The sequence below is a fragment of the Myxine glutinosa genome, chromosome 12 (genome assembly GCF_964187855.1).
Source record: "Myxine glutinosa chromosome 12, kmMyxGlut1.1, whole genome shotgun sequence".
Taxonomy (NCBI): Eukaryota; Metazoa; Chordata; class Myxini; order Myxiniformes; family Myxinidae; genus Myxine; species Myxine glutinosa.
Window position 1 is genome coordinate 32,859,206 of NC_136272.1, and position 24,886 is coordinate 32,884,091.

The following is a 24,886-nucleotide window of genomic DNA, read 5'->3' on the forward strand; positions in this document are numbered from 1 at the left end:
CTCTGTACCAGAACTGTGAACCAAGATATTGAGTGTATGTCAAAACCATATTCTGATTCCCACCGAACTAAAATCACCATGCTGGACGTGTAAAATGTAAATCACATGATGTAAAATCACAAATGATGTAAAATCACAAACTCATTTTCAGGTATTTTAACAAAGGGTAGTCAACATTGTACAACACTAATCAAGTCACATACAGTATAGTATCACACCAGAGGTCATTGGTGTTACAAGATTCAGATGACGAGATCATTCACTGGTCATGATTGACACCATTGGGTTTAGCAGTTCTAGAGAATTTGATATAGCTTCTGATGAAGAAGTGTATCCAATTTGAAGTGTTGCTGTTCATGTATTTTGAACTCATCTTTCCAGAGACAACCATTCAACCTTTATTGGATCACATACAGGTTGATAGACTTGTGACTGTCTCACTGGAGGAAGTTCACATGTATCAATATTTAATTACTGATGTTAATTACAATCAGGTAAATATTTGATAATGTAGCTCTGTCTGGGCTAAGATATGTAATGTACTGTTTAAAATCATAGTATGCTGTCATATATGTCATGCTTGCGGAGAATATCTGCTATAACAACTTACAACGACATCAATTATGTCTCATGAACCATTCATGTACACTCTGTGGTGACAAAAGTCATGTCATGATCAGAATAGTACGTATCATGTACGTCCATGTGAACTTGTTCCGGTTCATTTTTATTGAAATATATGTGATCTATCATTGTACCTCTATCTGTTGTTGCCTGGTTAATACATTGTTTGAATCCATAGCATTGCATGAGCTTTGTCAACTCTGTTTGTCTTTGGTTTGTCAAATCATCATTGAAGTCACCAAGTATGATTGTTGGCACATGTAATGGCATCAAATCAAGAAGACTACTTAGTTGTAGCAAGAAGGTTTTCATTGGGAATGATGGTTTCCTATAAACTACAGTAACAACAAAACGTGATTTCTGCGTTTCTAAAACTATCGCTTTTGACTCCAAGCCTTTCACAGATATCAGTTCTAGTTCTTTAGGTTGCAGATCAGTCAGAGCACATATCATCACTCCGTGTAAATTACCATGATCATGCATGCTTGGAATATTTTGTCTGAAAACTGTATATCCATATTTCTCAGCAAATTCATCAACATTATGATCATCTGTCAGATAGGTTTCAGTGAAACACATAACATCTGTTTCAGCTAAAATTTGATTTTCTCTATGACTCATCAGGTCTGCTAATTTCTCCAGGAAATAATGGATATTTAAGTGACCCACTGTTATCCAGTCAGGTTTGTGCAAGGTCAAAAGATTTAACTCTTCCATTGATAATGTATTAACACGCATTTCATTAATTTCATGTTCCAATTTATCATTAGCTTTTATTCCAGCTGAATCAAAGTCAAGTATATGCAAACCAAGCAGAGTCTTCACTCGACTGAATGCCACATATGCTTGTCCTTTTCCAAATCGTTTTGCACCCTTCATGCTGACAACAATTTCATCCACTGTGAGACCCTGACACTTATGAATTGTTACTGCCCAAGCCAGTGTAAGCGGGAATTGTCTTCTGGAGATTTGCGCTGCCTTCCTGTTTCCTTTTTCAAATTTCCCTTCGTGTCTTTTGATTGGAACTGCATTGGGATATCGGTCTTTCCACTGACTTCCAGAAATAGCACTTGTACCTACATTTTCGTTGTCAAATTTCACCAGAACTATAGCAACTCCTTTGTTTGTATTTTCTATGATACTTTCAACAGTTCCAATTACACCATTAACAAGTCCATCTCCAGTATCCACATTATATGTGAGCATCACTCGTGCACCAATTGCCAAAATGAGAGTCGTATGAAGACCAGCAGTTTCAGAACGTTTATGTGAAGTTGGTATTCTTTCCAAATTTAGTTGTCCTGTGCTGTCCGTTTTGTCATCTGATGCATGAATGTAAATACGCTGTTTAGGACTTGGTGCAAGTTTCTCCAATTTTGCCATATTCCTGTCATCAACATCACAGTTGAATGCAAATACGTGGAGTACATCGTGTGGGTAATTTGGATCATCTAAACTGATTTCTCTAGATTTCAATACATCCAGATCTCTATTTGTACATTTCCCAACTCTAACACGGCAAAGCAATTCTGCAAATGCACAGTCATCTTTCTGACGCATAACTTCATCCAACTCATGTATTTTGAACTCTTCTTTCCAGAGACAACCATTCAACCTTTCGACTGGATCACGTACAGGTTGATATATTTGTGACTGTCTCACTGGAGGAAGTTGATACAAATCTCCAACTGCAAGAATACACACATTACCAAAATATATTGAATCTCCAGTAACTCCTTTAATTTCCTCTAGACGCTTGTGGATGTTCAACAACATATCTGATCCAACCATGGAAATTTCATCAATGATAACCAAGTGCAGATGTTCCAGCTTGGATCGTAGAGAATTCAGTTTCTCAAATGACAGATGGTCACCTTCTTTCCCATACTTAGTTGTTCGGAGAAGCAGCGCTGAGTGAATGGTCATTCCTCCAATATTAAATGCAGCAACTCCTGTAGGAGCAGTCAACAACACCGTGACATCTGTTGGTTTTATCCCACCTGACAGTGCTAACAACTTTCTAGTGTCTGAATGTATCAGTTTTATCACATGACTTTTTCCAACACCACCAGGACCACTCAAGAAAAGTCTGTATGGTTTTACAGTTTTACCCTGTTTCATTGCTATTACGGCAGCTTTGCACCACTGTCTGTGATAAAAAACGATCTCTGCCTGTTTCACATTGAGTCTACGAATCATTTTTCGATATTCTGAGGGTGACATAAGCTCTCGGTCAGCTTCAGCTTGATAACGTGCTACAAGTTCTGATGTCTGGATACATTTTGGCCATTCAATCATGTTGGCATTTGCATCAAGATCTTCCTGGTCAATATCCCTCTCCACATCAATGTCTTCATTTATATCTTGCAAATTGTTATGCTCAGCACCGGGTGCAATGTTTGCCCATGCGTGTTCCGGTGGTCCATATTCTGCATGATCATGCATAGCTTGATCGATTAGTTCCAAATTTTGTGTGAATTTTGCCTCATTTTCACATATGGCATCAGCAACGGCAAAATAATGAGAAGCATAATCAGGAAAGCCTGCAGTCAGATCAAGATCCTCATTTCTCCATGGTAAATATAGCATCAGTTTTGCTCGATAGAAGTTACTGGAGTCTTTTTCAAAACTAAACTTTCTAAATCGAATTACTGCTTCACATCGACGTTTATGCATTGTTCCTTTGCCATCTTTCAACTTGATGTACTTCGGGAGTCTATCTCTGTCAGCTAATCCTGCCTGTTCTTGATCCATTTCTAATACCACAGGAACACTGTCATCTATCTCTTCACCTCTGTCACAATGACTAACCGTATAATTGGCAGCAAAATCAGCAAGGCACAGGTTTTCCAATATGTTAGGCCTTGAAGCATATCTTATGATGATGTTACTTTGGAATATATCCTCATCTCCATCATCCAGATCATCAAGCTCTTTTTGTGGTTTCAGCACAGCTGATCGTTCTGTTTTTGCATCAGTATTGACAAACAACACCTGTCTACTGAATTTCTTCATTGGCATTGACAAAATTCGATACACAGCTTCTTGTGCACTTACTTCACGATGGTTCAAGAATACTGATCCCACACGTCTCAACATTGTTTTGATGTCCTGATCTTTGTATTCTTTGCACACTTGTTTCAATAGCTCTCCTACACCTTTTTCATTCTTGGTCATGTAAGCAGCTACATACATAACACATGCATATGCATCAACAATGAACTGGATATCAATGTTTGCTTGCCATGCTTTCAATACAGTAGGATTGTATGGATTAACATTAACTTCAGAAGGGTTTCTCCTCAGCAGTATATGTTTGCCTTTCTCAGAAACTGGCAACGCATTTGCATAAAGTTCTTCTGGTACATTCGCCATATCCAACAGTTTTGTCATACTAACATTCTTTGGGGTACTTTCATCGGACAATACCTCTTTCACTTTGCTGAGAATACACTTGGCACTTTCCTTGACCAGTTTTGAATTTTGTTCATCTGGTTCTCTGGCAATGATAGTTCTTGAACTCGGTGGTTTTGGGTATTTGAATCGACAACAACCCTTTTTTCTACAGTAAGACGAGTGACTATGGACTTGCAACCTTTCAACTAATGTGTGTAGCACAGGATCATCATCTGGCAGAGCACAAGATACATGTTTGTCCATGAAAGATGCAACAGCTTCATCAGATGCAACATCTAATTTTGGTGCATTTTTTACCCAAAGTAATGTGTGAGCATGAGGAGATCCACGAGCTTGAAATTCTATACGGATCACATAGTCAACAATCTCACCTAGCGGATGAGCATTCGATTTCAGTACATCTCTGAACAAAAGCTCTAATCTGTATTGAAACTGGCGTGCAGCAGTGACAGGGTTTGATCTCAACCACATTGATCTATCTGCAAATGACATAATTTTCACATCATCGTCACTCAGTATTGTACCATACTGTCGAGCTATTGTTTGAATTACATCAGGCCATTGCATGTCGGCAGCAGATACTGTGAAAAACCATGTAGGATTACCTACTTGTCGAACCATGGCGAGTACATCATAAAATACAGTTTGAAAGTAGGCCTGTGTCCCTCTAACATTCTTCAGGATTCTATATGCATGGTCAGATTGTATAAGTCTACTCATGTGTTCAACACTTTTCACCATACCAGCTGTGAGTCTTTTGCCACGAAAGTGTTTGCCACTAGCTCTACGAAACATGAAGTGATTGATATCACTCTGAACTTGTTTGCTTTCAGTAGCATATTGTGCACTAAGGAGATATTCAATTGATTTCGCAAATCGTCCATCTACATCAAGTAGTCTTTGGTTGAAGTATTTTCGTGGAGTTAAATGAATTGGTCGATCAGTTGTCAGTGCATTTGATCCATCTGGATATTTATCTGGATGTGACAATTCCTCAAAATTAGGATCACTCAGAAGTGGCATTGGCTTCTCGTTATCTCCTGGTGCAACACTTATCAATTTGTTTACTAATTCTGGATTTTCATTCATCATGCTGGTTTCATATGGCAAGCCGCAAACTTTAGAAGCTTCTTCAAAAGCATGCTCATCTTCAGCAACTAGTTCCTCATCAGAGTCATCACTTTCTGTGTTTTCCTTAGTCACAGTTGTCTTTCCATCACACGTTTCAGTCTCCAAAGATGATGCCACTCTACTCGTGTCAGACATATTAACATGTTTTTCAAGCACTTCGTCATTTGACAAGGATACACTTGTACCATCGCATACAGAGTATGGCTCAAACACAACATAGTGAGATTGACCAATCAATCCAAGATGAAATTCCTTATCACTGTGATATCTGGAACATACAGTGTGCATGGTAGAGCTTGACGTTGCATGAACATAAACAGTGAATGAAAACATATCTGCCAGTGCCTGTAGTGTTACGTGGTCTCCCCATTGATTTCCATATTGAACTTCATCAATGTACCTTATCCATTGCAACTCTCTTTGTGTTTCGATATCCTGTATTTCCCTGATAGCTCTATCATGTTCCGTTGGTTGCTCAGTATCAGCATTAGACAAATTTTCTGTTGCTATCCTGGCTGATATAAAGTCACGATAATTCTCAGCATTTGTGGTCATGAAATCAGCAACTTGTTCACGCAACAAAACTGGGTTACATGTAGTCACTCCTAGCCTGTCAAGGTGGTAACAAACAGAATAGAACATACAATTGCCATCACGTGGAACGTCAACAATATTCATCCTGTTTTTCCTAGCTAAGACATTCAACTTTGCATAGTCTGTCTGACAATGTTGTGGCAGATCTGACATTGATACATCAATCACAAATGTTGGTTGTTTTTCTTCTGAACAGCCCTGTGCTACACTTTCTGAACTATGGTCAGTAGAGCCAGGTGTTGATTGTGTTTCACACGAACTTTGTTTTCGTTTCTTCAAGCTAGGATCATCACAGCTAATTGCTTGCCAAAGCTCAACGTCATCATGTGCAGCATCACAGGCCCAGTTTTCATTGATTTCAATATTTGTGTAATGAGGGTTGTCTAACTTTAACCTGCGCAAAGCATTCAAAACTCTATCAGCATGTACATAATCATACATATAATGAGAGGAATGTTTCAGACTCCGTTTCAACTTCATGGGCACTATCTGTGATTCAGATGGCAATCGTGGGAACAGTTTACAAACAGCATCTAATTTTGATGGCACGTTAACTGCAGGACCATGTATACCATGTTGTTTTCCTCTTGGTAAACCAACCATTTTCATGAATGGGATTCTTTGCGATATCAATCTTAGTTCCAGCGCATTTAGGTCTTTCAGTTCACGTGGCTGTTGTTGTAGCGACAAGTTATTAGCCTTTGATTGTGCAGGCATTTTTCCTGTCTTCAGAGTCAAATCACATGTTCTACATATCCACTCTTGGCCATCATGCGACTTTAATCTATATGAAAGTACATCATTGAACAAACTGCTGGAACACTTCTTGTATCTATCTTCATTCAAGTGTATAACTGTCATTCTGTACATTAAACGGTGACATGAACAACATATATAATTTGCAGAATCCTTAACATTTTTCAAAAACTCTGAAATCACTGTTTCATTTTCTGGGATTATGTTAAACTTCACTTCTCTAATGATTTATTGTTTGTTTATTGGTTCTCTGTCTCTCATTGATTTTTTCACATTTTCCTGTCTCAGTTTTCTCTTCTCTGGTGTTTCATTCTCACGAATGTGTTGCATTGAACTTTTCACTGTTCTCTGTCTTTTAACTCTCTTCTCTGTTGTTTCGTTTTCCCTTGATTCTGTATGTTTCTCTTGATCTGTGTTCTGCCTCAGTTTTCTCGTCTCTGGTGTTTCATTCTCACGAATGTGTTGCATTGAACTTTTCACTGTTCTCTGTCTTTTAACTCTCTTCTCTGTTGTTTCGTTTTCCCTTGATTCTGTATGTTTCTCTTGATCTGTGTTCTGCCTCAGTTTTGTCTTCTCCGGTGTTTCATTCTCACGAATGTGTTGCATTGAACTTTTCACTGTTCTCTGTCTTTTAACTCTCTTCTCTGTTGTTTCGTTTTCCCTTGATTCTGTATGTTTCTCTTGATCTGTGTTCTGCCTCAGTTTTGTCTTCTCCGGTGTTTCATTCTCACGAATGTGTTGCATTGAACTTTTCACTGTTCTCTGTCTTTTAACTCTCTTCTCTGTTGTTTCGTTTTCCCTTGATTCTGTATGTTTCTCTTGATCTGTGTTCTGCCTCAGTTTTGTCTTCTCCGGTGTTTCATTCTCACGAATGTGTTGCATTGAACTTTTCACTGTTCTCTGTCTTTTAACTCTCTTCTCTGTTGTTTCGTTTTCCCTTGATTCTGTATGTTTCTCTTGATCTGTGTTCTGCCTCAGTTTTCTCTTCTCTGGTGTTTCATTCTCACGTGATTTTCTCATTCTTAACTTAGACTCTGCTCTTCTTTGAGCAGTGCTTTTGCCTTTTGGTTTACCCATGATAAACTTCCGAATTTACAAAAAAATTGGAAGATATTTATATCGATGTGTGCTTAAAATGTAATTTGTGCAGTAAATCAACAAAATCAGACTTTATTTAAAGTCGGTTTTTTTCGTAACTTTTCGTTTTTCTTTAAACCTTTTGTTTAGGACAAAGATGATGTGAAATATGCTATGGATTTTGGTGACTTTTCTCTTTTTGATGAGGTGCGATGGAGTTTGATAATGGCAGGACCACACGTGATAACGATATGAAGAATGATACCAGGAACAGCACCTGAAAAGAGAAAAAAAACACAAATAAGAATATTTGTAAGTTTATATTAATTTCTGAATTGGTATTTATTTTACGACGTTTGGACGAAGGCAATTTTACCCGTCATCTAACGCCCTTGCATCGGGTGACACAATTGTGAATTCAGAATTCAGTAAACATGGTTCAGTAGGGAAAACCTCAATTTTTCAACCAGGATGAAAAACAAAACTTGCTTCATGCCGGGCCTGGGTTTGAACACACGGCCCTCCAGTTAGTCTGCTGTATCCGGTTTATAGGAAAATCAGATATGATTTCTTTCATTGCCCTATACCACAAACATGTTATACCTAATAATGAAGCCTGCAGAAGTAATGGTAACTTCGCCCCCAAAACTGTCATTTTAGATCATATAAACCACCCTAAAATTGGCCCTTTGGATCTGTACGAATGTGTAGCATTCGTACCATGTTCTGTCCCTTTGGATGATTCAACAGCACCCATACTGCTTGGGTACCTAGTAAGGTCCTAAACCTGCTACATGCATGATTAGAAAAGATGATCTTCGAGAAATGATAGAGTTTGAAATTCCAATGATAAAGTCCAATTTGAAGTTTCAGAAAATTCAAAAACAGACAAATTCCAAAAATTATCTACTACTTTGAGGGGAGGAGCCCATACAATCAGTGTAACAAGTATTGAAAGAATCCACAATGAGCTCTTTGAGAAGATACACTTTGAAAAAAGTTGATAAGACACCGGCAGACAGATGACAGACGATGCCGGACGAATGAGTATCGGAAAAGCTCTGCTGACTATCACCACAGCAGATCTAAAAACTCTCACCAAAGTCAGCAGGTGATGTCAAGCGTTCGGCAAACAACTGTTCGGCAAACAAGTACAAAACTGCACCTGCAAAGAAAAAGTGAATATTCTCATCACCAAAAAACAATATTTTCCATTAAGATCAACATTGAAACAATTGAACTAATCATTCAAGCAGTTCCAACCGCTTGAATATTATTTACACAACTGTATTTATTTGCAAATCGCAGATGTAACTTTTGAGATATCAATTAGCTATTTCATAGGTATATTTATACGACAGGGGAACTAAAAATATAACATACAAGCATAGACACATTCAAAGTACATCGCCCCCACTTCAAATAAATAAATATCCTCCAGCGCGGCATTGCCGGGGCACCTTCGGCCTTCGGCGCCCGACAATACCGCCGTGCAGCTCATAGACACTGTATTGGGAGGGGGCGATGGACAACATATCCTTTGGCGTCCGCTGATGCTGCACCGCGTGCATTGTGTACAAATGCACTTCTGAGGTAAATGTGCACAAATAATACTTCGGAGAGTGACATCGGCGGGCAATGAGATATCGTGTTATATATCGATTTTAGCCCGACAACTCAATGGTGAAAAATCACTTTAAAATTATCTGATCCGGATCCGGATTCGAAACGTCATCAAAATTGAATCACTTCTTTCTTGTCAGACACCCAACCAGTCCACCAAGTTTCGTCCAAATCTGTCCACAACATTTTGAGATATCCCGCTATGTATCGTTTTTGGCCCTATCTCCCAATGGTGAAGATTCACTTAAAAAATGATAGCAGCCGGATCCGGATCTTCACCAAAATCGAATCATTTCGTCCTTGTCATATATGACATATGCTACCTCTCCGACAGATTCCGTCCAAATCCGCCCACAACTTTTTGAGATATCTTGTTCACAGACAAACAGACAAACAGACATGGGTAACACAGACACAGATACATAACACATCCTTCACCCACCTTCGATAGCAGGGGTAAATATGATTTATGGGTGAATATAATTTATGGGTAAATATGAATTATGAGTGAATGTTATGCCAGTAAATATGGGTAAATATGGCTAAATATCATGCAAGTGACCAAGCGGCGTGTGGGGGAGGGGGGGAGAGGGTGGAGGGGTTGTGGGGAGGGTGAGGGAAGATTTGTAATCGCATCTTTTTGAACTTCTGAATGAAGTGAATGTGTATAAAAAAAGCTTTTCTAAGGTGAATGTGTATTTAAAAAAAGCTTTTCTAAGGTGAATGTGTATAAAAAAAGCTTTTCTAAGGTGAATGTGTATTAAAAAAAGCTTTTCTAAGGTGAATGTGTATTAAAAAAAAGCTTTTCTAAGGTGAATGTGTATTAAAAAAAGCTTTTCTAAGGTGAATGTGTATTTAAAAAAAGCTTTTCTAAGGTGAATGTGTATATAAAATCTCAGTCTCACAATTTCCTCGCGTGCTTTAGTACGGAGCTCCACCAGGGTTAAGACCGAGTGTCTCAGTAACGTCCTTTCCGGCGTCACCATAGCTACGACTGGGTGGTGTCAGCAACGTCATTTCCGGCGTCACGGTCACGTGCACCAGCGTTTTGCCTCGTCCGGGGCGGGGTGTAATCGATTTGCGTTTCCATGTATAATGCCAGAGCCCGAGGCTGCGTTATCCAAAATATGATGAACGAGAACGGCACTTGGAACAACGCCCCCGCCAGGCTAAGCAGTTTATGTTTGTATGCACTGATAGACCAGATCTGGATTCGGACCTGAACCAAAATCGAATCGGCTTGTTCCTGTTGAGAAAAAATTGAGACATGGCTCATTGTAAAGAACTCTCCATGGGGAATAAAATATGTTAATGATGACGTCATCAGTCACGTGGTCGGCCGCCATCTTGGAAAAACGGCAAAACTTTGCACCTCCATATCTCTGAAAGTACTGAATAGAAAAAATTGAGACATGGCTCATTGTAAAGAACTCTCCATGGGGAATAAAATATGTGAATGCTGACGTCATCAGTCACGTGGTCGGCCGCCATCTTGGAAAAACCGAAAAACGTAGCACCTCCATATCTCCAAAAGTGCTGAATAGAAAAAATTGAGACATGGCTCATTGTAAAGAACTCTCCATGGGGAATAAAATATGTTAATGATGACGTCATCGGCCATGTGGTTCGGCCGCCATATTTGTCCTAAATGGCTGATAAAAAAGTACATTCCGGCAAGTCCTCGGTCTCTGACCGATTTTTCATCTGTTTGTCTGTCTGTCTGTCTGTCTGTTTGCAGCACTACGTCTACACCGTTGCATGTAGAATCGCCAAACTTTGCACACATATTGGTCTTGCCCAGGAATAGACTGCCCAATTGATGACGTCATCGGTCACGTGGTTCGCCCGCCATCTTGGAAAAACCGAAAAACTTTGCACCTCTGTATCTCCGAAAGTACTGAATAGAAAAAATTGACACATGGCTCATTGTAAAGAACTCCATGGGGAATAAAATATGTTAATGTTGACGTCATAGGTCACGTGGTTCGGTCGCCATCTTGGAAAAACGGCAAAACTTTGCACCTCCATATCTCTGAAAGTACTGAATAGAAAAAATTGAGACATGGCTCATTGTAAAGAACTCTGCATGGGGAATAAAATATGTGAATGATGACGTCATGAGTCACGTGGTCGGCCGCCATCTTGGAAAAACGGCAAAACTTTGCACCACTATATCTCCAAAAGTGCTGAACAGAAAAAATTGAGACATGGCTCATTGTAAAGAACTCTCCATGGGGAATAAAATATGTTAATGATGACGTCATATGTCACGTGGTTCGGCCGCCATCTTGGAAAAACCGAAAAATTTTGCACCTCCATATCTCTGAAAGTGCTGAATAGAAAAAATTGAGACATGGCTCATTGTAAAGAACTCTCCATGGGGAATAAAATATGTTAATGATGACGCCATCGGTCACGTGGTTCGGCCGCCATCTTGGAAAAACGGGAAAACTTTGCACCACTATATCTCCAAAAGTGCAGAATGGAAAAAATTGAGACATGGCTCATTGTAAAGAACTCTCCATGGGGAATAAAATATGTTAATGATGACGTCATCTATCACGTGGTTCAGCCGCCATATTTGTTCTAAATGGCCCATAAAAAAAGTACATTCCGGCAAGTCCTCGGTCTCTGACCGATTTTTCATCTGTTTGTCTGTTTGTCTGTTTGCAGCACTGCGTCTACACCGTTGCACGTAGAATCGCCAAACTTTGCACACGTATTTGTCTTGCCCTCTAATATACTGTGCCCAATTGATGACGTCATCGGTCACGTGGTTTGGCCGCGATCTTGGAAAAACCGAAAAACTTTGCACCTCTATATCTCCGAAAGTGCTAAATAGAAAAAATTGAGACATGGCTCATTGTATAGAACTCTCCATGGGGAATAAAATATGTTAATGATGATGTCATAGGTGCCTCCATTATGATATCATAATTCGACAAGTACAAAACTTCATCTGATCAAGATGAAATTTCTTGAGCATAATCTAGGAATAAATTCGTTTAGAAAACAAATAATGATGACGTCATCGGACACGTGGTTCGGCCGCCATATTTGTCCAACATAGCTGATAAAAAAGTACATTCCGGCAAGTCCTCGGTCTCTGACCGATTTTTCATCTGTTTGTCTGTCTGTTTGTCAGTCGCCTACATGTCACAATTTTCACCCGATCTTCACGAAACTACACCAAATAGTAATTGGTTATAAGCAAGAAACCTATTGTTTTGGGGGTCAAAAGGTCAATACGTCAACATAGGCCAAAGGTCACCAACTTTGTCAAATTTCTAAAATGCTCAATTTTCATCTAATTGACTTGAAACTTGAAAAGGATTTGCATATCTTGTCACTGAATTCAACCCCAACTATTTTTGAGGTCAACATACACCAAAAGGTCAACATAGTCCAAAAGGTCAACATAGGCCAAAAGGTCAACATAGGCCAGATTTCTCAAATCCTCAATTTTCATCCGATTGACTTGAAATTTTAAGAGGATTTACATATCTGGTCACTGAATTCAACCCCCAACTATTTTTGAGGTCAGCATCGGCCAAAAAGTCAACATAGGCCAGATTTATAAAATCCTCAATTTTCATCGGATTTACTTGAAATTTTAAGAGTATTTGCATACCAAGTCACTGAATTCAAGCACCAATTGCTTTTGAGGTCATCATAGGCTAACAACTTATTTTTGGGATTTCGCAAGTATCGTGCTATGCATGACATATTTCTTGTTTGTCTGTTTGTGAACAAAATTTAGCAGAGATGTAGTGTATGTGACAAGGATGAAATGATTAGATTTTGGTGAAGATCCGGATTTGTATCCAACTCGTAGAATGTTTTAAGTGATTCTTCGCCATTGGGAGACAGGGCCAAAAACGATACATAGCAGGATATCTCAAAAAGTTGTGGATGGATTTGGACGAAACATGGTGGTCTGGTTGGGCGTCTGACAAGGACGATTCAAATCGATTTTGGTGAAGATCTGAATATGGATTCGGATATGAGAATTATTTGATTTTTAAGTGATTCTTCACCATTGGAAGATAGGGCCAAAAACGATACATACTGTAGCAGGATATCTTAAAAAGTTATGGATGGATTTGGACGAAACTTGTTGGACAGGTTGTGTGTGACAAGGAAGAATCGATTCAATTTTGGTGAAGACCCGGATCCGGATCCAGCTTGTAGAATTTTTCTGTGATTCTTCACCAATTGAGTGATACGGCCAAAAACGAAGGGTATATATATATATATATATATATGTATGTATGTATGTATGTATGTATATACATACATACATACATATATACATATATATATACATACATATATATATATATATACATATATATATATATATACATACATATATATATATATATATATATATATATATATATATATATATATATATACATACATATTATATATATATATATATACAGACTTGGCATTTAATATGGAATTTTTTTTTTGTGGGGGTGAACTTACTTTTCAAGATGTCTTGGAACCAAAAGTTCATTGGAATTATGTTGAAATTATTCTAGATTTTGTTAATGTGACCTTTAAAAGAAACAAAAACCACATTTGTCATTTCGAAGCAAATAAATTGATCCTTGAAAGTGATGTAAACTGATATCGAACTCAATTCATGGACAGTACTGTTAAACTTCTGTACGTTTTCCAGAAGTATCTCTTTATTTTGCACATTAGCCAAATTTTTTTTTCACAAAAACAAAAGTGAAATTACGACTGGGATTACGGACGGTAAAATTACAGTTCAGTACTTTGTATAACCCCCACGAGCATTCAGGAGAGCACGTACACGTTGAGGCATGCTGTTCACGAGATTTGCCAAGGTTTGGACAGGAATCGCTTGCCATGCAGTGACAATAGCCTGCTGCAATTCATGCACAGAGGTCGGCTGCTGGTCCAAGTGATCGATTTGATGCGTTAATTCTGCCCACAAGTTCTCTATCGGATTCATATCCGGGGACATGGCAGGCCACTCCATATGCTCTACACCACGGTCAGCAAGAAAGTGTTGAATCATGCGAGCATGATGAGGCCGTGCATTGTCATCTTGGAAGACAAAGTTTCCTCGAAAGGCTACACGAGCAAATGGAAGCAATGTTTCTTCCAGAATTACCCTGTACTTGAACTGGTTCAGGTTTCCATTCAGAACAACCAGGTCAATTTTGCCCCCTGCATGAAAAGCAGCCCAAACGGTCACCCCACCACCTCCAGCTTGGACTCTTGGCACTATACAATCTTTGTTGTAGGCTTCATGCACTTGTCTGCGCACTCGGACGCAGCCATCTTGACGATAGACCAGAGATCTAGACTCGTCACTGAAGATCACGTGATTCCAGTGTCCTGGCTGCCATTGACGGTGCTCTCTGGCCCACTGCAATCGGCACTGGCGGTGTTGTCTGGTCAGGCGTGGCTTTCTCAGGGGACGCCTGGCACGATAGCCTGCTTGAACCAGTCGTTGGTTGACTAGCCTTCTGGATACAGGCACATTTGTCAGTTGCTGCCACTCAGCCCTAAGCCGATTAGCTGACTTGGTACGGCCATTGCGGAATAACCGGTGCAGCTGGCGATCATCCCTCCTTGTGGTTCTGCGGGGACGTCCTAGCCTCGGTATTGGAGTAGGGACACCCCTCTGAACATTTCGTTTCAGGATCTTTGACACCTGACCTTGAGTGATGCCATACTGCCGAGCAATAGCACGCTGTTTCATGCCAGAATTTCGTAAAGCCACCACTCCATGATAAACAGCATTGTCGAGTTGACGGACCATCTCCAGAGGAAGCGGCAATAACTTTTGGAGACGTGCAGCAGTTGTTTTCCACTAATACAGAACGCAACAACCCTTGTATACCCGACTGTGAAGCCAATCATCAAATGCACCTGTCCGTACATTTTGCCACGCCACCTGTGATATAATCCTGTTGTTGACTTCTTGCTGCGACAGCCTTGGACGACTCCTCGGCACCTTCCTGACACACCACTGTGTGTGTTACGGAATGAGGTGTTTTTACGGCGGCTGGAGTGCAAATCCTGCCACCAAACTCCTTGAGAGAGGACCCAGTACCCTGGTACTCATTTCGCCTACCTCGGAAGAATGAGAGGCTGAGTCAACCCCACCTGGTATTCAGCAGCTGAACGGGATTCAAACTCAGGATCCCAAGCCCGCTGCCCTCACCGTTAAACCAACACCAGGCTATATATAAGGGTATATCAGGGTATGAAAGACTGGACCTATGGTGATCCCTGTGATTGATTTTAATTAAATGTGATTCTGTATTGTGATGTTCTGGTCTACTCCGAGATACAAAATGTAAACTGTTCACCAGGCTGAGGTATGCTATCGACTGAGTGCTGTTCTAGTTTAAGCTGTTTTTATCATGTTTAGCATACAGAAGAAGTCTGTACACAAAGTGGATGTGGAGAGACTTTGTATTTTCAGATGCTTTCTAGTTTTATTTTGCTTTCAAAATGTACTGTGAGATTTCTGTCACACACAAGTAAATACTAGTAGACACGATGGCCGGCTTAACTTACCATCTGTAAGACAGGGTACTTTTTGATGCCGTGCCCTCTTTGTAAAACACCATAATGATAGCCTATAGTGAGGTTGGCAATCTAATTTTAACTAGGCAGTTCAACGGTGTCACTCTCTAAGGTATCATCTAATCCCAGGAAAGACATAATATTGATGAAATATCTGCTTTTGGTTCATTTTCTGCATCCTTTTCTTTGTAGGCTTTGGAGAGGCAGAGAAATTATGGGATTGTAAATATGGAGGAGACTGCACACAGCAATGCCAAGGTACACAGCTTTGGAATTGTCCACACACACACACACACACACACACACACACACACACACACACACACACACACACACACCACCATGCTTGTGTTTGTGTGTGCGTGCGTGACTGTATTTAGTAAATAATGCTATCGTTTTTGTGTATTTGCAGAATACTAGCATGAAACGTCACTCTGAGCTGGAGTGTAATGGGGAGGTGTCTGTAACAAGAGAATCCAGTCCATTTGTGGAAAATCTGTTCCAGGGTTTGGATTCCGGCCCAGAATCTGTCCTCGGTAAGTCAGCAGATGCAAAGTACTGTAAGGTGAAATGACAGGTATGGGAGGGAGTAAGAACAAGGGATCTTACCAGACTATGACCGTAACGATCTTCAATGTATTTTACACTTTGTTTCCTAATTCTTGACAATCGAGCTTAAACTTCAGCCTTTCTATGCTACACCGGATCATGGCCTATATTTTGAGTCTCAGGATTGTGATTAAAGGCTGCGGTCATTCTGATTCACAATGAAGCCTTTCTAAGACGTTTTTAAATACAAATTTCCTTCCGTAGATGTGCGGATAAGAACACTTTTGGAGGAGAAGAAGAGCCTGCAGGAAGAGGTGTGGAGAGAGATCTTCAACTGTTCTTTATACGTCTACTCTCAAACACCAGATCGACACAAACACACTTGCATGCATGTTATTGGTTTTTGAACCTGTCAGATATGTGGAACGACAATTCAGACGTCTTTGAAAGCGAGATAGAGAACACCATGATGCGGCAAATAATATCCTTGTTGCCTTTGATTTATTATTTAGTCTTTAAGATGCAGCAGAACACTCTACTTTATCGTCTGGATGCACGCATTGTGCAGGTTTTAATGCACTACAAAACAACAAAAACAGGCATTTTAAGGCCATTTTCCCTGCTAGAGTGGGGGTTAGCCTTGCGGTCCCCATGACGATCTTCTCCATTTTGCCCTATTTTCTGCATATCCCCTTGTTAACCCCCTTGCCCGCATTTCTTCTTCCACCACCTTTAGCCAAGTCTTTCTCGGTCTTCCCTGTCCTCTACTTCCTTCTACATTCATTTCCATCACTCATCTCAACCAGTCACTTTCATCCTTCCTCAACACATGACCAAACCATCCCAACCTGTTCCTCTTCACAGCATCAATCACAGGCTCTATTCCCATCATCTTTCGCAATTCATCATTTGTCTTCCTCTCTCTCAACAATACTCCGCACATCCACCGAACCATTCGCATTTCCGCCCTTTCCAGCCTTCGTTGCTGCTCTACATTCATTACCCATGTCTCGCTCCCATAAATCATAACACTTCTCACACATGCAGCATACACCTTTCCCTTCAGCTTCAACGACACTCCCCTCCTCGTCAGCACGCCACTCAGTTCCCGAAACTTCTTCCATGCACATCTCACTCTAGCAACCGTTGCCGAGTCTGATCCACCTTCTCCATTCAGCATGTCTCCGAGGTAACAAAATGTTTTCACACCTTCCAGCTTCACGCCATCTCCAAGATCCAACTCAACATTTCCTCCATCTGCAGCTCCCTCTATGCACACCTTACACTTGAATGTAGCTGCTGGACTAATGCACTAAGAGGCACTAGTATATAGCTCGTAAACAGTTTATTCGACGGTGCCGCCTCATGAGCAAGCCAAAGTCTGAAGTCTCGGCCTACTGTCAGGTCTGTTTATATCTTGTTTTTTATTTGACATCGTACAGACATAAATGAACACTCGTTTTACTCTGCATGCATTGCACATCACGTGTAGTGAATTTACCTCCCCACGCCTTGTTTTTATTGTTATCTTTAAAAAACGCTTCTGTACACCGCCCTTGAGGCTCGGTTTGCAAGCCACCGTCTACGATTCCAATGAAAAAGACATAATTATTCTTTTATGGAAAATGTTTTTTGAGTTAGTTTTATCCTCAAAAATAGACCGTCGTGAACACACATTCGTGTTAAAGGATTGGCCTTATGAAAGGGGACAGACATCAGTACAAACACACAAACTGGCATTGTGTTTTATACGGTAGATGGGTGAGCTAGTCGTGATAATCAAGGGGACAGACACAGGTGCCTCGTGGTTGCAGCAGGTTAATCGACATCTCAAGGAGATAGGTATGGGCCAGGCATCAGACTGGGGGATTGTCAGACCCCTGGGGGGCCCCTGGAGTACCGTCGAAAAGTGGATGTGGCGACGCGCTGCTCCAGCGCATGCTCCCATACCTGACCTGACCTTAGTGGGGAGGGTGTGCGATTAGGTAAAGGTGAATAGGAAATGTAATGAGAATCTAAATAAGAGGAAGTGAAGTTGCAAAAACACTGTCTTGTACCATGTCAGCACAATTGTGTCATGGCATAAAAGTAGAACTTCCATGAGAGGTCAAAGAGTAGCTTTTCGGTGCCAACACCTGCGAGAGATGGAAACACCATCCATATTATATACGGACTATGATGAGTGTGTAAAAATGCCATTCGCACCAACTGAGCAGCACGCAGTCACGGATGTGAGAGGAGTTTGTTGAATGGCTCCCTAAGGAGTTTTTATTTTCAACTCGTTTTTTCCTTGATGGAAATTCCCATGGTAGTCCAAGGACGTAAGCGATAAGATGGAAATTCCCATGGTAGTCCAAGGACGTAAGCGATAAGATGGAAATTCCCATGATAGTTCAAGGAGCTATGAGATGGGAATTCCCAGGATAGTCCAATGATGTATAAGCTCCAAGAATCCTGTAAATTACCTTATTCCCCAACATCGAAAGGTTCGAGTATGGAAATCGATGCACATTATCCACACGTGTGTTCCTTTTATCGTTCAGGATCGGTTTGCATTGTTGCTCAGATGTGTTCACAGGGAACAAAAACTCGCTGGGAGTCCATCCTGCCATAGATTATTTGCTGTGGCTGTCCAGGTGTGCAGCTTACGAACAGAGCTTGAGAAGGTCGGGGCACAGGGAGTGATGGAGCGAAGGGAAACTGCAAACGGGCTTGATTTAGCCATTTTGGACAACCAACGTGAGCTTTAAACTTCCTGTTGCCCTTTTGCTTCCTTTCATCCTCAACACTTTGTTGTGATGTCTTTACTGCAAAATGTTCTTTGTATAGCACTGCTTTAATTTTACATCGTGTTCTCTGATTTTACCCAAAAGTCAGCTGGAGCAGTTGTAAACAAGCTGATGACTGTCCACTGCCTAGTTTTGTGTGTAATACAGACTATCCACATATTACATATGCAGAACTGCCAAATTTTAAGCCCGTCGCTTCGCTTCTATTCCAAACCCTATTTTCTCAATCCCAAATGCCCTATTACTTGATACATTGGATATTTCTGATACCTCAATGGTGGTGATTGTCATGGTACAGTTCATAAGGAGCCATTTATTTATTACTTCCACCATTGAAGGTGGACAGAAGTTACGTTTTCACTGCTATTTGTTACTTGCAAAATCTAAGATTTTTCAACTATATTGGTTGGTTTTGTGCGTTATTCTGTCTGTCAATCGCCTACACGTCACAATTTTAAACCGATCTTCACGAAACATCACCAGATGTTAGAGTTTGTCATAAGGAAGAAGCCTATTGATTTTGAGGTCAAAGGTCAATGGTCATCTCGGAGGTCAAATTTCTAAAATTGCCATTTTTCATCCGATTGACTTGAAAATTGAACAGCTTTTCCATATTGAGTCGGTAATTTGGGAAACTGATTATTTTTGAGGTCGAAAGGTCAAAGGTCAACTCGAGGTCAAACTTCTAAAATCATTACTTTCCATCTGAAAAATCAATTTTAATCCGATTGACCTGCGCTTTGATTAAGATCGTCAATTTTAATCTTAATGAAATGGACAATTTGATGTATCCACGGCAACATTTTTTGGGGGGAGGGAGGGATTTCGCAAATATCGTGCTCTGCATGACGTCTTGTTTGTTTGTCGTTTGTCGCAATATCTCAAAAAGCTGCAGGATATCTCAAAAAATTATGGACAGATTCAGACAAAACTTAGTAGACGGGTTGGGTGTGTGAGAGGAACGAATCGATTAAATTTTTGTGGAAATAATTTTTGAAGTGATTCTTCATCACCATTGAGAGGGCCAAAAACGATATATGTATAGCGCAATATCTCAAAAAGCTGTGAATGGGATATGACATAACTTGGTGGATGAGTTGGTTCGGTGACAAAAACAAGCCCTATTAGATTTTGATTCAGGTCCGGATGCAGATCCGACCTATCAGTGGGGTTGGGTGTGGTCACAAATTCCTGTACATTTGTGTATGCAATGGTGAATGCTCGTTAAAGCCACATGTACTTGGAAAGGCTAAGACAAACCATATGGAATCATACAGTGGCATGCTCGTCTTTGTGAAGGCTAGTGTCAACAGACAAGTTTGTCATGAATGGAGTTTGTCATGAAGTTTGTCAACAATGGATTTGTCATGAATCTCCCGCGATGAAGCTAACTCCGAGGGCCTTTCACTCACTCACCGTAGGCAGGTTGGTGGTCTTTCTGTCTTCTACCGACTCCTCTCCGGCCTTGCTCCCCCAGCTCTCTCTGTGCTCTGTCCCCCAAATATTCCTCCAGGTCGCACAAGATCTGCCTGCAACCCTCTTATGGTTAAACTGCCAAAATCAAGACTCTCTGCTCACCTTCACTCCTTCATTCCTCTTTTCTCCCACATCTGGAACAAACTCCCTCACTCTCTTCAATCCCACTCCTCCCTCCAGGTCTTTAAAACAGCTGTTCACCACCATCTCTTGTCTGCCCCCATCCAAAACCTTGATCTCTTCTACCCCCGCTAATTCACCCCAGATCCACTTTTTTAAAATACCGACTTCTTTCCTGGAAGTCATAGCAGTGTCTATGTGTTTTTTGCCTCGCACACTCCCCCCTTCTCCTTCGCATGCCTCCTCCCTCCCCCCCTCCCCAAGCCCTCTCCCTCCAACAGATCTTCCGATGTCCCTGTTCTTTGCTGTTGTACTTGTATGCTTCCCTCTCTCTCGCCATCTTGTCTCCCTCTCCCTTTATTGTATGTTTTGTGTGTCGGTTTTTTTTGTGTGATTGATGTTAGCTCTTACACGAGCCCCGATCTTGTATACAAAAATAATAATAAAAAATGTGAAAGCTGATAACGGTATGTTAACCACCAGGGGAAGTGAGGTGCATCTGCCATTTCGACTGGTAGCTGGGAGCGGTTAACATTTGAAACTTCAACTGCGCCTCATTTCCCATGGCGGTTAACATACCCTTATCAGCTATCAGTTGATAAAAGCTGAATAAATTTTGAGTTGGATTACCAGATGCACCGGTAATCGGTCGGGATATAATGGAATCCTGAATGGGTCCTGATACGGGGGTTTTTAACACATTGCAATGATGCCTCAACAACTTTTGATGTGGAAACAGACCTCTCCAGGACAGCCTGCTGTTCCTCAAACCATTCTTGCAGCATACAGGTCTGGTGGCCTATTCGTATTGCAACACACAATTGTGGAATGGATATATGATTACTATGAATGGATGTGAATAAGGTCGAACATACTCTTTCGATACTCCTCGGATATCACGTTTATTTGGAGATGTCGGACAAAGCGACAGAATATGGGACTTGAACCTGCTGTGACAGCATCATGAGACAAGTACTCAGATGGAACCAACAGACAAATCTTGTCGATCCTTGAACATCTTGTGATTTCCTATTCTGCGACCGATGGATGGATGGATTCTGCGACATGCTGTCAGTCATTGGCATCATCACTGCAGTGAAGTACAAGGACTTCACATTCACTTGTTTCCAAAGTGAATGACAAGTCCTTGTACTTCGCAACTACCTTCACATGGGTATTACATAACAGTGCAGCATATTCTCTTATGTTATTCGCCAAGTCACATATCAGCTTGAATCCCATAAGTTTTCAGAAGGGAAGAAGAACCGAGCCCAGTTTGTACTTGAATGGGAGACATACATGGGAAAGCTGGGACTGTAGGCTTTTTTGTTATGCTGGCCTCTGAGCTCCAAGTCCCGGATTTTTTTTTCCCTGTGGGGTCAAAGCCAACCACAAACAACTGTCCTGGTGCAGTACCTGCAGGGGTGCTGCATCTCCGAGCATGCCATCCTTCGTGTGTGGATGTAAAGTCTGCGGTCCTGTCTGTGTTTGGAATGTGGATGTTTGAATTATCTTTGTCTTTGTCTGGGATATCTAAGTTAATCATAAAAAGGATATGTTTGACTAGTTAGGTTCATCACAGGAATGTGGTTTATACAGAGAATAAAAGTAAATAGGTAGATTTCAGTTTAATTTGAGATAAGGTACAGGCATGACAGGTCAAATGTCCTCCTCCGTTGTACAAGTTTCATCATCGTTCATCCTTGTAAAGTATTATACAACATAACATGCTTAAAGGCAAGTCATACAACAGGAAATGGAAGGGCACAAAATCATAGCTAAGTCAACTAGGCTGAATTGCATCATTCATCATGGTGATTTATTGTGGTGATGTCTCTCAAGGTGATGCCAACAAGCAGATAAGTGAGTACAAGATGAAACTATCAAAGGCGGAACAGGAAATCACAACTGTAGGCCAAACGGTAAGAATCCTTTCTTAATATTTTGCTCCTGTTTCTCTTGATATGCTCAACTACACCAACCACCTTGCCATTTACTTGGTCTGTGATATTTGCAAGTTACTTATCTGCTTACAAATGACCCTCCTTGAAGACCTGTAATAGGTAGTCCAATGATGACTGATCTCAGCTGATTAAGAATCTGGGCAGAATTTGTTTAAAGTTTTAAAAAGCGATAAAATGGGAAAACATTGAATATTGAGGTCACGTTGGACAATATCAGAGATGTTGTGGATGTTACGTGGCAGGTCTTAAGACTAGAGGCCCAGTTGAAGCGGCAGAGGGAAGCAGCCGAGACTGCGGAGGCTGTGGAAGACGAGCTCAAGGCCGATAGGAGAAGGCTCCAAAGAGAGGTACAGCACTCGTGTCAAACGTTTGAGCTTCAATCATATTCCATTAAGTCTCTTGACAGTTTTTGCACGAAAGGAATTTGTAATTACAATGATATGATTGCCAACAGGAAGTCATCAGCTTCTGGACACATTATGACAGCACACAAACACATTTTCCTAGCCTTATGTAGAGTTTACAGATTGAGTGACATTGGATTGGTTTTCCTATATGAAGAATAGAAGCTCGTTAGTGCATTCACTCCACTACAAGCTTCATCGAATCAGGTGCTGGAAGAATAGAATGAAACCTGTAATGGAGAAGAAAGAAACTGTTTCATAAGAGACCGAAACAATGACTGAAAGCTGTTGCCAATGACATCCAAATCAGCGGAGCTCCAGTGGAAGACTGATAAAGCCAATTGCTATCCCACCCATTGGAAGTCATAAAGCCAAACCCTCCTTCCTGTTGGAAGCATTTGATCAACATGCTCCTGAAGGAGCTGGGGCTCCTACGTCGATCGGAAGAATGGACGCGACAAAAAGCTGGAATTCATCCGAGTTGCTTTAATCAAACCAAACACTCAGGCACTCTGAAAAGCCCGTTTATCGGGCAGCAATATATATACATATTATCCCGGAGCGTTTGCCCAGGAAAGGCGAGAGGGGGCGTGGCCCAGCGTCCTGGCTGCGGCCTGGCAAGTTGAGGGCGAGCTTGCCCGGGCATGCCCGGGCATGCCCGGGCGTCCCGACCGAGGCCTGGCAAGTTGAGCGCGGGCCTGCCCGGGCGTCCTGGACGAGCCCGGCATGGTGATCGCTCCGCGTCCTTGATAGGTGCAAGGCGATTGTGAAAACCCAGCGGTAGCCGCTACACACGTCCCCCCAGAATCGACTTGCACCGGCAGGGTCAATTTGAGGGGGGTCCTGATGACCCGGCCGAAGCGAACCCCTGGCGGGTCGTGGGAGGGGGTCCGGTGTGGTGGTGGGCGGTCGAGTGGGGGGCACCGTGGACGGGGGGCGGCCTCGCCGCGGCGGAAGGGCCACCCGTGGTGGGTGGTCGACGTCCACGTGCGCCGGCTTGAGGCGGTCCACCGCAATCCGGTCCGACCTGCCGCCGATGTCGATGACGAACGACTTGTCGTCCCGTCGCAGCACCCGGAAGGGCCCGTCGTACGGCAGCCGGAGTGGCCCCCGATGTGCGTCGTGACGCACAAAAACATACTCCGCTGTGCGAAGTGCTGGGGGGACGTAGGACTGGGGGTCACCGTGGTGGGATGTTGGCACGGGGGCAAACCGTCGGGCGGCCTCCTGGAGGTCTGAGCGCTGGTGAGCTGCGGACCAGGGACTGGTAGCGTCGGGCACGAATTCGCCCGGGACGCGTAGCGCCTGGCCATAGACAAGCTCGGCGGTGGATGCCTGGAGGTCCTCCTTGGGGGCCGTGCGGAGGCCCAAAAGGACCCACGGCAGCCGGTCGGCCCAACCGCCGTCTTGAAGGCCGGCCATGAGCACGGCCTTCATGGAGCGGTGGAATCGCTCGCACAACCCGTTTGCTTGGGGGTGGTAGGCCGTAGTACGGTGGAGCTTGACCCCCAGGTTGCGGGCGACCGCGCCCCACAGCTCGGAGGTGAACTGTGGTCCGCGGTCTGACGAGATGTCCGCCGGTGCGCCGAAGCGGGCGACCCAGGTGGCGATGAAAGCCTGCGCCACGTCGGCGGTGGTGGTGGAGACGAGGGGAACGGCCTCCGGCCACCTGGTGGTCCTGTCCACCATGGTGAGCAGGTGTGTGAACCCCCGTGACGGGGGGAGGGGGCCCACCAGATCCACGTTGACGTGGTCGAAACGTCGTTCGGGCACGGTGAAAGGT

General features: G+C 42.2%; 1 protein-coding gene across 6 annotated transcripts in view; it reads left to right on the forward strand.

Moving 5' to 3' along the window:
• Positions 1-24,886, forward strand: part of LOC137437989 (leucine-rich repeat flightless-interacting protein 2) — a 107,396-nt gene that overhangs the window by 76,255 nt on the left and 6,255 nt on the right. For 5 of the 6 annotated variants that reach the window (XM_068132813.2, XM_068132815.2, XM_068132814.2 and 2 more), the window contains 6 exons: positions 15,994-16,059; positions 16,214-16,337; positions 16,615-16,664; positions 18,987-19,089; positions 22,578-22,657; positions 22,942-23,046. In XM_068132813.2, the coding sequence (XP_067988914.1) occupies positions 15,994-16,059; positions 16,214-16,337; positions 16,615-16,664; positions 18,987-19,089; positions 22,578-22,657; positions 22,942-23,046 (528 nt within the window). Of the gene's footprint in view, positions 1-15,993; positions 16,060-16,213; positions 16,338-16,614; positions 16,665-18,916; positions 19,090-22,577; positions 22,658-22,941; positions 23,047-24,886 lie in introns of those variants that run through there. The other variant, XM_068132818.2, reaches the window with a different exon arrangement.